The following is a 15138-nucleotide window of genomic DNA, read 5'->3' as shown; positions in this document are numbered from 1 at the left end:
GCAAACGAGGATCTCCCCCTGGCAGAGGAGCCTCGAGAATTGGGCTGTCTGCCTCTAAAGGACTGTCCTCTAGGCAAGGAGGTCCCCCGAAAAGGTTGACGAAAGGAGCTGACCCGAGGGTTTTGGCTCCTGCTAGGGAATACCGGCAAGGAAGTACTTTTGCCCCCCGTTGCCTGGGAGATCAGGGTATCCAATTCCGGACCGAACAAACCTGCTGCAGAAAAAGGAATGGTTTCCACAGACTTTTTTTGATTCCGCATCTCCTTCCCAGTATTTCAGCCATAACGTTCTTCTTGCTGAAATAGATGCAGCCTGAATAGAAGAGGATACAGCCGCTGTGTTCTGGACCGCCTCATAAAAGGTACCCCGATGCCTCCTTCAAATGCAAAGCCAGGGGAAGTAAATCAGAGTCCTGCAAGGCCTCTGCCAGCTGGTCTGCCTATGCTTCCAAGGCTCTAGCCACCCCAGCCGAAGCAAATGTGGGCCTAAAGGAAGAACCCGCAGCCGTAAATATAGATTTCAGATGGGATTCCACTCTGCGGTCATTGACATCCTGCAGAGATGCAGAACCTGGAGCTGGGAGTAAAGTGTGCTTGGCCAATCGGGTTATTGGAATATCCACTTTTGGAATACTCTCCCAGCGAACGACATCTTCCTCCTGCAATGGGTACAGGGAAGAGAACCTTTTGGGAACAGAGAACCTCTTATCAGGCTGTTTCCAGGCTCCTTCTGCAATATCCTTAAGTTCTACGGAAGGGGGAAAACAGATAGCCTTTCTTTTGGCCTTCTTAAAGAGACTTCTGTCTCTAGGAGTAGTATCCTCCGGTTCTGGGAGGTCCAACGCTTGTCTCACTGCTAAAACCAAATCATTAATAAATTGGCTTTTAGAGCTTTCTTCCTGTCCCAAAGGTTGAACCTGGTCAGGATCAGAAATAATTTCCCCCTCTTCCTCTGAAAACTCCTCAGAGTCTGAAAGGACCATAAGGGTATTATCAGATTTAGGCCTCCTTCTTTTAGCAGGCGGAATGTTTGGGGATTGAAGTAACTGGTTTAGTTTATCCAAACCCTTTATAAATGCTGTAGACCATGCCGGTTCTGTGGGAACAGGGGTTAGGTCTGTATGAGAAGAGGAAGGTCCTGGTATAGACGTTCCAATAGAACCGGTGGTAACAGGGAGGCCCAACGGAGTACTAGAATTATTAGCCACCGAAGTAGCCACATTATATAGCAATTGATTAGATTGAAAAACCATCTGTGCTAAAGAGGAAACCGACTGTGTCAGGGAGGTCACCCAGGCTGGTTCCTCCGTCAGTGGGGCTGAAACATGCTGGGTTTGCGCAGGGGAGACCCCTGCCTCGCAGACAGAGCAGAGTGCCAACGGGTCCTTCTGCCCACAAGGTAATTTTACATTACATTTAGAACATGTAAAATATTTTGCAATAGGGCCCTTTCCCTTATCTGACATTTTTTAATAAAGGAAAGCACACCAAACACACAGACTTAAATTGGTAAATTTAGCTGAGTAGAGAGAGAGAGAGAGAGATAAATGTGTGAAGAGAAAAGTGTAACTACAAGTAATCAACTAATCTACATATAAAAGTTGTAATATTTTAAACACAAAATAATACCTAAGCAAGTAGGAGAACTATAACATAACCCCTACTAGCTCATTTGTATACAGCAATACAGAATATGTGTTTAAATAAATCTGATACTTAGCCCATAGGCCCAACAGGGGAGAGGTCCAACAACAGTATCCTGGTGCCTGCTCCCTCAGATCAGTTCTCTCTTCCCAGGCTTCTCCTTGGCGCCAGAAGACCGGGTAAGACCATCTCTCTCTCTGGAAGGAGGGGGAACTCTGTATCTTAGCTCCCCCCCTTCAGTAATGCTGCCTCTGTTAGCGATTTCCATATAAAAAATAAGAGGCATTTAAAGGCAGAGTAGTGGAGACCTCCAGGATTGAGGTCTCCACAGCAGATAATACCTAATGCCCCCTCCCATGCATGAGGTGGGATCCAGGTATAGCCCCCTTCTTTTTCAGCCACCGCAGCACTCCTGTGCCGAAATCCAAGATGGCCACCATTATGTGAAATGTCCGATAACTGGTGCTCTATGCCTGCAGTGGCAGCACCGGTTATCGGGGAGGCTCCAGGAGTGACAGCGGTCCCCGAGACCGCTTGTCACTCCCAATTCAGGCACTTGTTTCTTCTGTCCCTGTCAGTGAGAGCCGCTGGCTCTCATCTGACAGGGGAGTGCCTGCGCTGCTCTGCTGTGTGTGTGTTCTCTATAGTAGAACACACTCCAGCGCTGCCATCTGTGAATAAAAATTCAAAAGAATAAATTAAAATTGTAAATTTAAACTAAGCACTAAAAAACACTGCCCAACTCCACAGGCACCTAAAAAAAACTGGGGAGGAAGAGGCGGGGGGGATTGTAGAGGGGAGGGGTCTGTAGGCAGTACTAAAGTTAACTAGTTAGGTGCCAACTCCCAAGCTCCCCTCCACAACCCATGGCAAGCAGTGTCCCCCAGACTGGATGAAAGAGAAATATGCATCCTTTAAGTATATTGCCGTCAAAATCACCTGTTTCTACTGCTTTGAGAATTGAATTGATCGATTCCATCCGGAAATGTTTTGCTCGCACATAGCTGCTGAGCGCCCTTAAATCTAGTACTGTCCTGAAGGCACCTGATGGTTTCCAGATGAGGAACAGTCTGGAATAGAACCCCGTTTTCCTGACTTGACGGTATAGGTACAATAGCTTTTGTTTTCACCCAGCCCCTTAGGCTTTCCTGCAATGCTTGCTGTTCTAAAAAGGACGAAGGACTTTTTGACTGAACAAATTTGTTTCCTACTGGGTAAGTATGGAATTCTATGGCATAGCCCTTGGTGACCATCTCCTGGACCAATTTGTCTTGTGTGGTTGAATCCAAACTTGTGCTGCACATACACGATTTTTCACTTTGCATTTCCTTTTTCCCTGCACAAGCTCCACAGAGGTACTATAAACACACAGAAAAGGAACTAAGTAACCTATCCTAAGAATAATAGAGACCCCTACTAAGGGCTTACCGTGTGGTGTCCTTCAGCTTTTTTTCGGGCGGGCTCCTGGTCCATAGTGCACTATCCAAATGGCTGCTAAATCCTGCAGAATCAACACCAAGAAAAACACTGACCCTCATATATAATGGGCTGCAGCGGCTTACATACAGTGCCTGCTCTTGCCATCATCATAGTGAGTCTCAGCAGATAATTATGTGTGTCACTTGATTCCTCCTACAGGTGAACTCTCCCAGAGAACAGCGCTGCTGGCAGCGTACTATGTGTGCACGCGTCCTCCATGCGCAACCACTGGGAGTCTCATAATAATTTATCAGAGACAACTCCCAGCCAACTGCCGGCTGGAACTGCACACAGCAGTCAGCACAGAGGAAAAGCCAGAAACCTCAGCAGATAAGCCCTCTCAAATATAATAAAACACTCACTACACTACATGTCCTACACACTGCTGAGACAGGAAGAAAAGACACAGAGGAATAGAAGGAGCTACCTTATATAGGGGGCCAGGTGGGATAAAATTCTTCCTGTCTACACTAGCTGATTAGGATTAACCCATTTTAAGGGCTGCAATGGAGTAGGGAAAGGAAAATAGTGGTGTCTAACGCAGAGTGCATAATTGGCATAGAATTCTTAGTTGCATGGATCTATTGGTGCAACTCAGAATCCTATGTAAATTACGGGATGCAATTTAGTCTTACGATTTAAGTGTAGATTGCGTCCAACTCTACATCAGGCCCATAGTTTTTAGGGCCCGATAATTATGTTTTACAAAGAAATTTGCCAACATGATCATGTATGTAAAATACAAGTTAATACATCTTCTGTGTATGTGAAAAAAATGTCTTGCTGTAATGTTTGCTAGAATCATATACACATGACTTTATATAGAGATTTCAACTTATGTCTCTATCCTATTTTTAAAACAGTGCCTTGCAAGTTTTGGACAGTTTCTAAAATTAATTTTTGCATCTGTATGTTTTAAAACCACAATTACATTTTTTAGATATGAACCTTGAAGATAAAATACCTTTGATCAGCATTAACCTGACATTTCACTGCAGCTCAAAAACTCCTCCTACATCTTTAGGACATCATTCCTATGAAGTCTGACACATCAGAACATTGACAATTCAGTAATTTGGGCTGATGTGACCTAATAGGTCCCTCATGTATGAATCCACACAGTATTTGTGCAGAGCAAGCCTGTTAGAGAAGCACTTTCCACCCTCTACAGCAAGTTGTCATAGGAGGAGGAAGGAGAGCATGGTGGACTTATTTAGTTAAATATAACTGGAGTGTTTATTTCATGTCTATTATTCAGGTCAGTATTACACAGCCTTCAATGTTTGCATATTATGAAATAGTGGCTTGTCTTACTCTGAAGCATTAGTAAATAATGTACATCACTTGTATCTATCTCTGAAACTGTAACACATTTATATATGCCATTGAAGGTGTCAAATGACAATATGCCAACTTGTATCCATTCTACAATCCAAGTCTTCGCTAGGAGATTGCTGAAAGTGTGTGGCATTGTGTTGTCCAATTCCTATTACTTAACATTAATTACTAGCATTCCTAAGTTATTATCCCTATTTATATCAAGGCATAATAATGCTGTATTATCACCAACCATGCTTTTTGGTAACATCAGTATGCCCGCCATTAGTTCGTAAAAATAACCACCAGTTTTCAGTATCTCCCTTCAATACACTAATTTTATAATGAACATTATAAGAAAGGACTAATCTTTTTTTCTTCTTTTTTTAAAATTGAGAATATAAGATTGTATAACACAAAACCAAAATCATGGCTATAACAGACTGCAAAATGTATTATGGAGATATATTACAGGTTGTAATCTGTAATAAAACAGAGGGACTGGTTTATAAAATAATCACCTTTTCTTAGCAATGCCCCTGGATGTGCCTCTGTTCAGAAAAAAATAAAAGTCAAGATTTTTTTCAGAAACATTAATTTGGTTATCATCGATATTACAGAGTTACATTTGGAACTTGGGTGTTAGGTTGGCAGAGAGCAAAATGGACTACACAAAGTTGTGTATGTAAAAGTCATTTCACAGTAACAAGATAACTCCAATTATTTCATTAGCCGTTTTCGTTTCTTCAGAAGTGCTTCTCGCAGAGCAATCTGAGGGAAGAAAACAAAGATAGTTTACTTTTCCCGAATACCAAAGCATTTGCCCTATCTGCAACAGTATTCTGGGAACTTTACCTGCTTATCTCGGAAAGAACGCTTGTTTTTGCAACGGATGTTCTGGCTGTATCGCATCATCATGAAGTTTTTATTCTTTTTCTTTTCCTTATTGGTGGAGCTGGCATGGGGATTCATTTTTGTTTTTTTCCTCACAAATTCTTTTCTGTCTGTTCTGCCAGCCTATTAAAAAAGTAGAAATATTTTGGTGAGGAAAAAGAGGATTTATGTACTTACGTTAAATCCGTTTCTCTGATTCCGTCTGGGGGACACTGCTTACCATGGGTTGTGGAGGGAGCTTGGGGAGTTGGCACCTAACTAGTTAACTTTAGTACTGCCGACAGACCCCCTCCCCTCTACAATCCCCCTGGACTCTTCAGTTTATTAAAAAGCCCTAGGAGTAAGGCCAGTCAAACAAGAGCACACAGAAGAACAGAAGAAGGGAGGGATCGCAGTGTCCCCCAGACGGAATCGGAGAAATGGATTTAACGTAAGTACATAAATCCTCTTTTCTCTTTCATCCAGTCTAGGGGACACTGCTTACCATGGGGACGTTCTAAAGCAGCCCCCTAAGGGTGGGACTACTCTGAAAATCCCGCTCGCAAAGCATTACGAGTGAAATCTGCATCCGTAGATGCAAATACATTAAATTGGTAAAACTTTGTAAACGTGTGGACAGAGGACCAGGTGGCTGCTCTGCAAAGCTGGTCCGCAGAAGCCCCCTCTCTCGCTGCCCACGACGCCCCTACCGATCTGGTGGAATGGGCCGAAAGTCTCTCTGGCACAGGACGGTTAGCCTTTATGTAAGCATGTCTAATGGTTGCCGTAATCCATCTAGCGATGGACTGTTTTGAGGCTGGCCAGCCTCTCTTATTAGCATCATAGAGAACAAACAAAGAATCTGTACGTCTAATTTGAGAAGTTCTTTTTACATAGATGCGCAGAGCCCTAACCACATCTAACTTTTCCATAGTCTGGTGATCAGATTGGGAAGAGGATGAAAAAGCCAGAACTACAATTTCTTGGTTAAGGTGAAAAGCCGAAACTACCTTCGGAACAAAGGAAGGAAGGGTTCTTAAGACCGCTCTGTCCTCGTGGAAAACCAAATATGGTTCCCGACAGGACAAGGCTCCTAATTCCGAAACTCTTCAAGCAGAAGCGATAGCTAAAAGAAAGAGGACCTTCCAGGTCAACCACTTTAATTCTGACACACGCAAGGGCTCAAAAAGAGGCCCTTTAAGCATTTCAAGTACCAGGTTGAGATCCCATGGTGCGGTCGGCGGAACATAGGGAGGCTGAATATGCAGTACTCCCTGGAGAAAAGTCCTGATACCCGATAAATCGGCTAATTCCATATGGAAAAAAAAAACGAAAGTGCCGATACCTGGACCTTTAGGGAACCTAACCTGAGACCTGCCTCCAGGCCATCCTGAAGGAAAGCTAACAAGCGAGTGAGGCGAAAGGAGGATGAGTGGCAAGTCCTACCTTCGCACCATCTAATGTAAGCTCTCCAAATCCTGTGATAGATGCGAGCTGAAACTGGTTTTCTAGCTCGCATGAGGGTGTTTACCACGTTTGGGGAGAAACCTCTAGCCCTCCAGAGGCTGGCTTCAACAGCCATGCCGTTAAACTGAGCGGAGGTAAATTCTGGTGTAGGAATGGACCCTGAAGGAGAAGGTCGTCTCGAGATGGTAGACAAAACCTTGGTCCTTCTGCCATGGAGATTATGTCCGCGTACCAGACTCGGCGCGGCCATGAGGGAGCTACCAGAATTACTGGCAGACCCACCTGCCTGACCCGTCTGAGAACGCGAGGAAGCATGGAGATAAGAGGAAATAGGTATCCCATCCTGAACTCCCATGGCATGGTCATGACGTCTACTGCCACGGCTAAGGGGTCTCTTGACCTTGGCCAAAACCTGGAAACCTTCCTGTTGTGTCTGGAGGCCATGAGATCTATGTCCGGAAGGCCCCACCTCTGAACCAGGGACTGAAACACTTCCGGATGCAGAGACCACTCCCCCGGCATCATCTGGTTGTGACTGAGATAGTCTGCTTCCCAAATGCGTATTCCTGGGATGAATACAGCCGATATTGCCGGAACATGAAGTTCTGCCCAAGACAAAATCTGGGCTGCAATTTTCATTGCCGCTGCACTCTTGGTTCCTCCCTGTCTGTTGACATATGCCACAGCCGTGGCATTGTCGGACTGAATTCTGACAGGGTGGCCCTGGAGGAGGGATTGTCCTCCTTTGAGGGCTAAGAAAATAGCCTTCAGTTCCAACACATTTATGGATAGGGATTATTCCTGAACCGACCAACGGCATTGAAGCCGGAGGTGAAGGATTACCGCCCCCCAACCTTTCAGGCTGGCGTCTGTCGTTGCTATGACCCACGCCCCCGGAGAGAAGGATCTGCCCACTGTCAAGTGATCCTGAATCAGCCACCACTGGAGAGATTCTCTGGACCTCGGGGATAGAGAGATCTTCTGTAGGTCCAGGCGTAGATGGGATCCTGACCACTTTGTTAACAGATCCCACTGAAAACAGCGAGAGTGGGCTCGAGCAAAGGGAATGGTCTCGAAGGAGGCCACCATCTTTCCCAGCAACCGCATGCACAAGTGGATTGAGGGTCTGGGAGAGGACAAGACCTGGGAAGTTATACTCTGAATTGAGGTGGCCTTTTCGACAGGCAGGAACACCTTTTGCTGGCTGGTGTCCATGATGAGGCCCAAGAAGACCATGCGCTGACACGGAACCATCTGTGATTTCTTCAAGTTGATGAGCCATCCGTGGCTCCTGAGAACCGCCAAGGCAACGGATAAGTGATAACGCAAACAACTCACTGAGGAGGATTTGAAGAGCAGGTCGTCCAGATAAGGCACGACCTGGATGCCCAGAAGGTGAAGACGAGCTGCCATAACCGACATGACTTTTGTGAAAACCCTCGGCGCTGTGGAGAGGCCGAAGGGGAGGGCCTGAAACTGATAATGGGAGGGTCCTACAGTGAATCTGAGGAGGGACTGATGGCCCTTCCAAATGGGAATGTGGAGGTATGCATCTTTTATGTCTATGGAAGCCATAAATTGATCTTTCTCCAAACCGTTTATGACCGACCTCAGAGATTCCATCCGAAAACTGTCGACTCTTAGGTGCACATTGAGGCTCTAAGTTTAAAATGGGTCGGAAGGAGCCGTCCGGTTTCTTCACAAGGAACAGGTTTGAATAAAAACCCTGTTCCTTTTGGAATTCTGGAACCCTGCAGATAACTTTCTGAGAGAGAAGAGAGGCGACACAATCCTGTATTGCCTGTCTTCTGAATGGATCTCGGGGTAGGGGGGTTACGAAGAACCGATGGGGTCTGGGACCCAGCAGGTCTATCCTGTATCCCCTTGATATGATGCCCCGAATCCAGGAGTCCTGGGAGGACTCTGTCCACTGTTGAAGAAAAAGAGACAGACGACCTCCCACTGGGGTTTCCCCCCGGGGAAACGAGTGGTCGTCAGGACGCAGGCTTCTCCTGAGTCTTGGAGGCCTGGCGCCTGCCCGAAAAAGAGGATCTTCCTCTAGAGGAGGAGCCTCGGGCATTGGGCTGTTTACCCCTAAAAGACTGTCCCCTGGACAAGGTGGATCCTCGAAAAGGCTGACGGAAGGAGCTGAACCCGGGTTTCCTGCTTCTACCTGGGAAAACCGGCAAGGAAGTACTCTTGCCCCCAGTTGCCTGGGATATCAAAGTATCTAATTCCGGACCGAACAAACCTGCTGCTGAAAAAGGAATGATTTCAACAGACTTTTTTGATTCCGCATCTCCTTCCCAGGATTTCAGCCAGAGTTCTTCCAGCTGAAATGGATGCAGCCTGTATAGAGGAGGAGACAGCTGCTGAATTTTGTGCCGCCTCATAAATGTACCCCGATGCCTCTTTTAAATGTAAGGCCAGGGGGAGTAATTCAGAACCCTGTAAGGCCTCTGCCAGCTGGTCTGCCCATACTTCCATGGCTCTAGCAACCCAAGCTGAAGCGAATGTGGGTCTAAAGGACGAACCTGCAGCCGCAAAAATAGATTTCAGTTGGGATTCAACCTTCCGGTCACTGGCATCTGGAAGGGACGCTGAACCAGGAGCTGGGAGTAAGGTGTGTTTAGCCAAACGGGCTATGGGAACATCTACTTTTGGGATACTTTCCCAACGAATTACCTCCTCCTCCTGTAAGGGGTACAAGGAGGAGAATCTTCTGGGAACTGAGAACCTCTTCTCAGGTAGTTTCCATGCTCCTTCTGCAATGTCTACGAGTTCCCTAGACGAGGGAAAACGGCAAGCCTTTCTTTTGGCCTTTTTAAAAAGAATTCTGTCTCTAGGCGTAGGATCCTCCGGTTCTGGGAGGTCCAACGCCTGTCTAACTGCAAAAACCAAATCATTAACAAATTGGCTTTTAGAACTATCCTCCTGTTCCGAAGACTGAACTTGGTCAGAATCAAGAATCGGAATAAACTGCCCCCTCATCCTCAGAAGATTCCTCAGAATCTGAAAGGACCATGATAGGGTTATCCGATCTAGGTCTCTTTCTTTTAGCGGACGGGATGTTTGGGGACTCAAGCAACAAGTTAAGCTTATTTAAACCTTTAAGGAAAGCTGTAGACCATGCCGCTTCTGTGGGGATAGGGGTTTGGTCAGAAAAGGAAGAGGAAGGTCCTGGTAAAGACGTTCCAATGGACCCTGTGGTAACAGGGAGGCCCAGCTGAGTGCTATTATTAGTGGCCACCGAAGTAGCCATATTAGATAGCAATTGGTTAGATTGTAATACCATCTGAGCCAAGGAGGAAACCGACTGTCAGGGAGGCCACCCAGGCCGGCTCCTCCGTCAGAGGGGCTGTGGACTGATGGGTCTGCACAGTGGAAGCCCCTGCATCACAGGCAGAACAGAGCAGCAATTTAGGGTCCCCCTGCCCACACGGTAATTTAACATGACATTTTGAACAAGTGAAATATTTTGCAATAGGGCCCTTTCCCTTATCTGTCATTCTTATAAAGGAAGTCACACCAATCACACAGATTAAAGGGTTAATCTAGCTGTGTAAACAGAGAGAATAGAGAGAGATATGTATGCAGGAAAACAGATTATATAACAAGTAACAACTAATCTATATTAAAAGTTGTACTAGTAATAATTAAACACCAAATGTTTGTAGGCAAGTAGAAGACTATAATGTAAACCTTACAAGCCTACTTTTTTTTCACAGAAATAAACAATATGTGTGTTTAAAGGCAATACTTAGCCCAGGGCCATAAAGGAGAGAAGTCCACGGCAGTTTGTCCAGTGTCTGCTCCCTCAGCTCTGCTCTCTCTTCCCGGGCTTCCTTTGGCGCCAGAAGACTGGGATATACCATCTCTCTGTGGAAGGAGGGGGGAACTCTATGTATTAGCTCCCCCCCCTTCAATAGCTCCAAAAACGTTTTTTTTTAAAAAAAAAAAGGAAAAAAAAAAAAAAGAAATGGAGCGTGGCAGATAGTGGAGACCTCTATACAGAGGTCTCCGCAGCGACATACCCAGCGCCCTCCTCCTATGCATGAGGGGGGAACCGTGGTACAGCCCCCTTCCTCCTCTCTCCGTAGCACTGCTGGCCCGAAAATCCAAGATGGCCACCGCTACTTGTAATGTCGATAACCGGCACTCTCTGCCTGTAATGGCAGCGCCGGTTATCGGGGAGGCTGGAGGAGTGCAGCGGTCCATGAGACCGCTTGTCACTCCTCAGTTTAGGCACCCTTTTTTAAGTTTCCCTGTCAGTGAGAGCCTCTGGCTCCCATCTGACAGGAGAATGCCTGCGCTGCTGGCTGTGAGTGTGTTCTTTATTATAGAACACACTCCAGCGCTGCCACCTGTAATAGAGAATAAAAAAAAGAAATAAAAGAAATAAAATCTTTTAAAATTATACTAGAAATAAAAAAACACTGCCCAACTCCAGGGCACCTAAAAAAACTGAAGAGTCCAGGGGGATTGTAGAGGGGAGGGGTCTGTCGGCAGTACTAAAGTTAACTAGTTAGGTGCCAACTCCCCAAGCTCCCTCCACAACCCATGGTAAGCAGTGTCCCCCAGACTGGATGAAAGAGAAATAAGCTATAAGCACTATGTCTTCAACATAGAAACTGTCTTTGCTTGGTAATGTTTTATGTCAAGCATCTAAAAAGTTAAACATATTTCATATAGCAAGGAAAGTACAATACAATATATTTAATAAAAATAAGTCTGCATAGAAGCGTCCTATAGAAGCATGTTAAACCATGGTGTTTTTGTAGAATATATATTCTAAATTAATTTATTAACATTTCCGTGGTGAACAAACTTGTGCATACTTTTAAACACAAACTGATTGAATAGTCTTAACTAAAACAATATATCTAAAATACATAAAGTGCTTGGAACTAAATCTATCTACTTGCTATCAGTCATACCCCACTGCTGAAAGCAGAGGTGTATGAATCACTTTACATAAGCAGAGTGTCTATATTTTGGATCTGCTGTCTGGGATGGTGAAGCAGAACTGAGACAAACATATAACCCTAAAATTTGGTGATTAGAGCCTAAAAAAGGCACAAAAGCTAAACTCTGAACCCTTAATAGAGCGTGTTATCGTCTCATATGTAACAAATAATCTTTAAAAGTTTGCCAAACAAAAGTGTCATTTAACAAAGCTTCAGTGCAAAGCCATATTAAACACCACATTTTGTGCCAACAAGAAATATGTATATGACCTAAACAATTAAATAAGTCAGAACAATGCAGACTCAAGTACAAGGTTATTTTAATCTACAGCAAACAATCTGAAAACCAATTCCGATAAAATGACTGTATAAAAGGCAAAACCAAATAGCTTTCACCCACCTAAAAAATGCCATTATATAAAACAAGTCAAAAGATGACAATGTAACAAACTCACCAAAACTGTTGCTAGTCTGGTTTCTTTGTCCGACTTGGGTTTTTTATGCAGATGTTCAATATCTCTGAGTGAAAGCAATTCTCCTCTAAAAGAAATACAAGCATTGTGATTAGTCAATTTGAGAAACAAGGCTGCTAAACAAGGATTCTGGTGTATTAACCCTCTGTCCTTTCGTTCCCAAAAAAAGTACATGAAAATGCATCAAACGCAGAGGTGCACATTTGACACTTTCAAATATGCTATTTTACATTTCCAGAAGACCACAATTTTAATTAAGCTTAATGGTCACTGACGATTATGTAGTATATTTAATGACTGATTGTTATTTTCTGTTGAATTCATGTATGTGCATATTTTATATAACCTTGTAATGTAATCTCAAGGTGTTCTTTGCTAAACATGAGTTTGAACCTAGGCAAGTGTCATTAATCTTTTGAAATTATTCAGAGATAGATAAGCAGCTCTGATTTTTTTTGCTGGTATGCAGAGGATGTGGACCTGACCAGCCAAGCTGAAGGAGCAAAGGTGATAAATCAGGTCCTGTGAACATTCCCGATCTCAGGCCATCCCTAGCTCACTTCGCAAGCCTTGTGACATCTGGGAGACCAATCTGTCCTTACCGACAGCTAAACTCCAAAGGTGGCGGGTTAGAGCTATGTGGAGAAAGGTTTAAAATATTCTGCCTTAGACAATAACGTGTGCATTTTCATGAGGGGATCTCTATAAAGACTAAAATGCCCATATTTCTCAATTGTGTTCCCTCAAAAACCAGGTTTTAACTAGTAAGTAGCGCCTCTGATTTTATTTCCTATTTTATTTTCTGAAACGTATTTGTGCAACATATTGTATGTCTTGTGATTAATTTTTGTAACTAAGCCTTGGAAGCATTCTACAGATTAAATAGATTTTTATCAAGCGTATTATCTGTGATTCTTTGTGAACTTACAAAGCCCAGGGAGGCTCATGCTACATGAGTATGTGATTTACGTGTGAAACATTAATAAGTGGTTTTGGTGAACCTAAGGACACCATAATAAATCCTTCGTGGTGGCATAAAAGGTGTATTCGTTGCTAAGTGACTAGGGAGACGCCAGTCACGGCCAGCTGTTCAGATTGCTGTATATGGGACAGGCTGGGCGTTCGTGACAGTCACCATCTATCTTCAGCTCAACACAGACATGTCAGAACTACGAAATTCATGCAAAGTATTTCTAAGTGAAAGGAGAGACTAGAAGGCCAAAATAGTTTTCATCTGGTCTAAACATTTTATCTAAACCTACAAATGAACAAATCCTTTATGGTGAAAACAAACCTGCTTTCCTCATCACTGTCTATTTCAATATTCTTCCTCTTATCTGCCTTGCCAGGTGCAGAATTTACTTCTTTGGCAATCTGTGCGATACGGATTTTCTTGAACTCGTCTTGTGTGAGAAGTCTGCTGGCACTAACAGCTACAGCCTTGGCCTTTCGTTCATCTTCTGGCATTGCTTGAAGCTTTTCTGCCTGTAAAATAGTAAGTATTAAGCTGAACAATTCGAGTCTATGAAGCTGCGAAAAAATATTCTTCTGCTACTAGTGTTTTTATTTCTACATTTTTGCCGACACACTGCCTGCCTGCACACAAATACAGGATTAAACAGAAAAGGGTCTAGGTGATCATGAAACACCAAAGTATTTACACCCAGACCACATGCAATTTCTAATGACTAATACAAGGCATGTGAGGTCTTTCTTGCTCAATATTTCATAAAGTGAGAAAGAAAAACAATACGAAGCAAATGTAAGTACATAAATAATGCATATATTATTAAAAGGTACAACAGTCTTGAAGGGTACAAATATCAACTTTCATGACTCCAGTAACTGCTGTACTGAGCATTATTTAAAATGTAGTTCAGTAATAGTTGAAAGTTGCGTGTGTTTTGTACCACAAATGTAGACAAAATCTCCGGAAATTAAAGCCACACTGCACTTCAAAAAAACCCCAAACAATATAGCCTCCGTTTATAAAAGGGACTGTTCTGGATTATGCATATGGATGTATGCGTGGCATTGGGCCCATTAATCTAGGTTCCCTTTTTGAAAACTATAATGAAAAGCTCACTTTTAGGGGGAAATGCAACTGACCTCTCACGAACAACGTGACCCGTGCACTATTACCGTTACTACGGTAATAGTGCACATTATTAGTTAGTACAGTAATTTCAATTCTAATTTGTGCTCGCAGCTCTGTGGGCAAAAATCTGTGTTATAATTACCGTACTAACAGTAATAATGCGCCAGCCGCGTTATTCTCATGGACAACACGGTCAATTGAATTCCCCCCCTTAGAGATCTTATGTTACCTTTGAGAAACATAAGTGAATTAGATATTGAGACAATTGCTCCTTTACCGATGAGTAGGAGGACCAACAAGGAGCCACAATCATGGAGAGCTACAACATTACCTTTGCCAAGCATCACAGGGCATATAGATGTACAATGACATATTAGGTTATGTCTAATAGTGGAAGAATTATTCCACAACATATCTATTCTACATTTTCTTTTACTTTTTTCACACCAACAGAAGTCAATTGTGAACAGATCCGTCTGGTTACACTATTTCAAGCCTTTTTCTGCAGGTACATGGCATCATAGAGCATTAGTCTAGAGCCAAAAAGACAGTGAGGTACAAATGATATAGTTGGCTAGTCTCAATGATTAACACTGCTAAAGAGGGACCACATTGCACATACAATCAAATTGTACTATGTTAAAAATCAGAAATGGAGTCACATTTGCAGAAAAATTAATTCTAGCCCGTAGTACAAAACCTTGCTTTTATGAAGATTTCTTTGCAATGACCGCATGTTGCCCAGCCATAATTAACTCATGATGGTTAGGATTATAATCCTGCAACTTTTCTATTACAGGGACACAAATTACCAATGTAAG

General features: G+C 43.6%; 1 protein-coding gene across 1 annotated transcript in view; it reads right to left on the bottom strand.

Annotated features, from left to right (window-relative positions):
* Positions 1–4348: 4348 nt before the first annotated feature.
* SDAD1 (SDA1 domain containing 1) overlaps positions 4349–15138 on the bottom strand; it is a 28334-nt gene continuing 17544 nt past the window's right edge. Inside the window, exons 19-22 of the mRNA XM_075202600.1 lie at positions 13514–13704; positions 12202–12286; positions 5295–5456; positions 4349–5210 (exon numbers count right to left, since the gene is read on the bottom strand). Of these exons, the coding sequence (XP_075058701.1) occupies positions 5160–5210; positions 5295–5456; positions 12202–12286; positions 13514–13704 (489 nt within the window). The 3' untranslated portion in view covers positions 4349–5159. The remainder of the gene's footprint in view (positions 5211–5294; positions 5457–12201; positions 12287–13513; positions 13705–15138) is intronic.

Source organism: Mixophyes fleayi, chromosome 1, assembly GCF_038048845.1.
Source record: "Mixophyes fleayi isolate aMixFle1 chromosome 1, aMixFle1.hap1, whole genome shotgun sequence".
Lineage (NCBI taxonomy): Eukaryota > Metazoa > Chordata > Amphibia > Anura > Limnodynastidae > Mixophyes > Mixophyes fleayi.
This window is presented reverse-complemented; position numbering and strand designations above follow the sequence as displayed.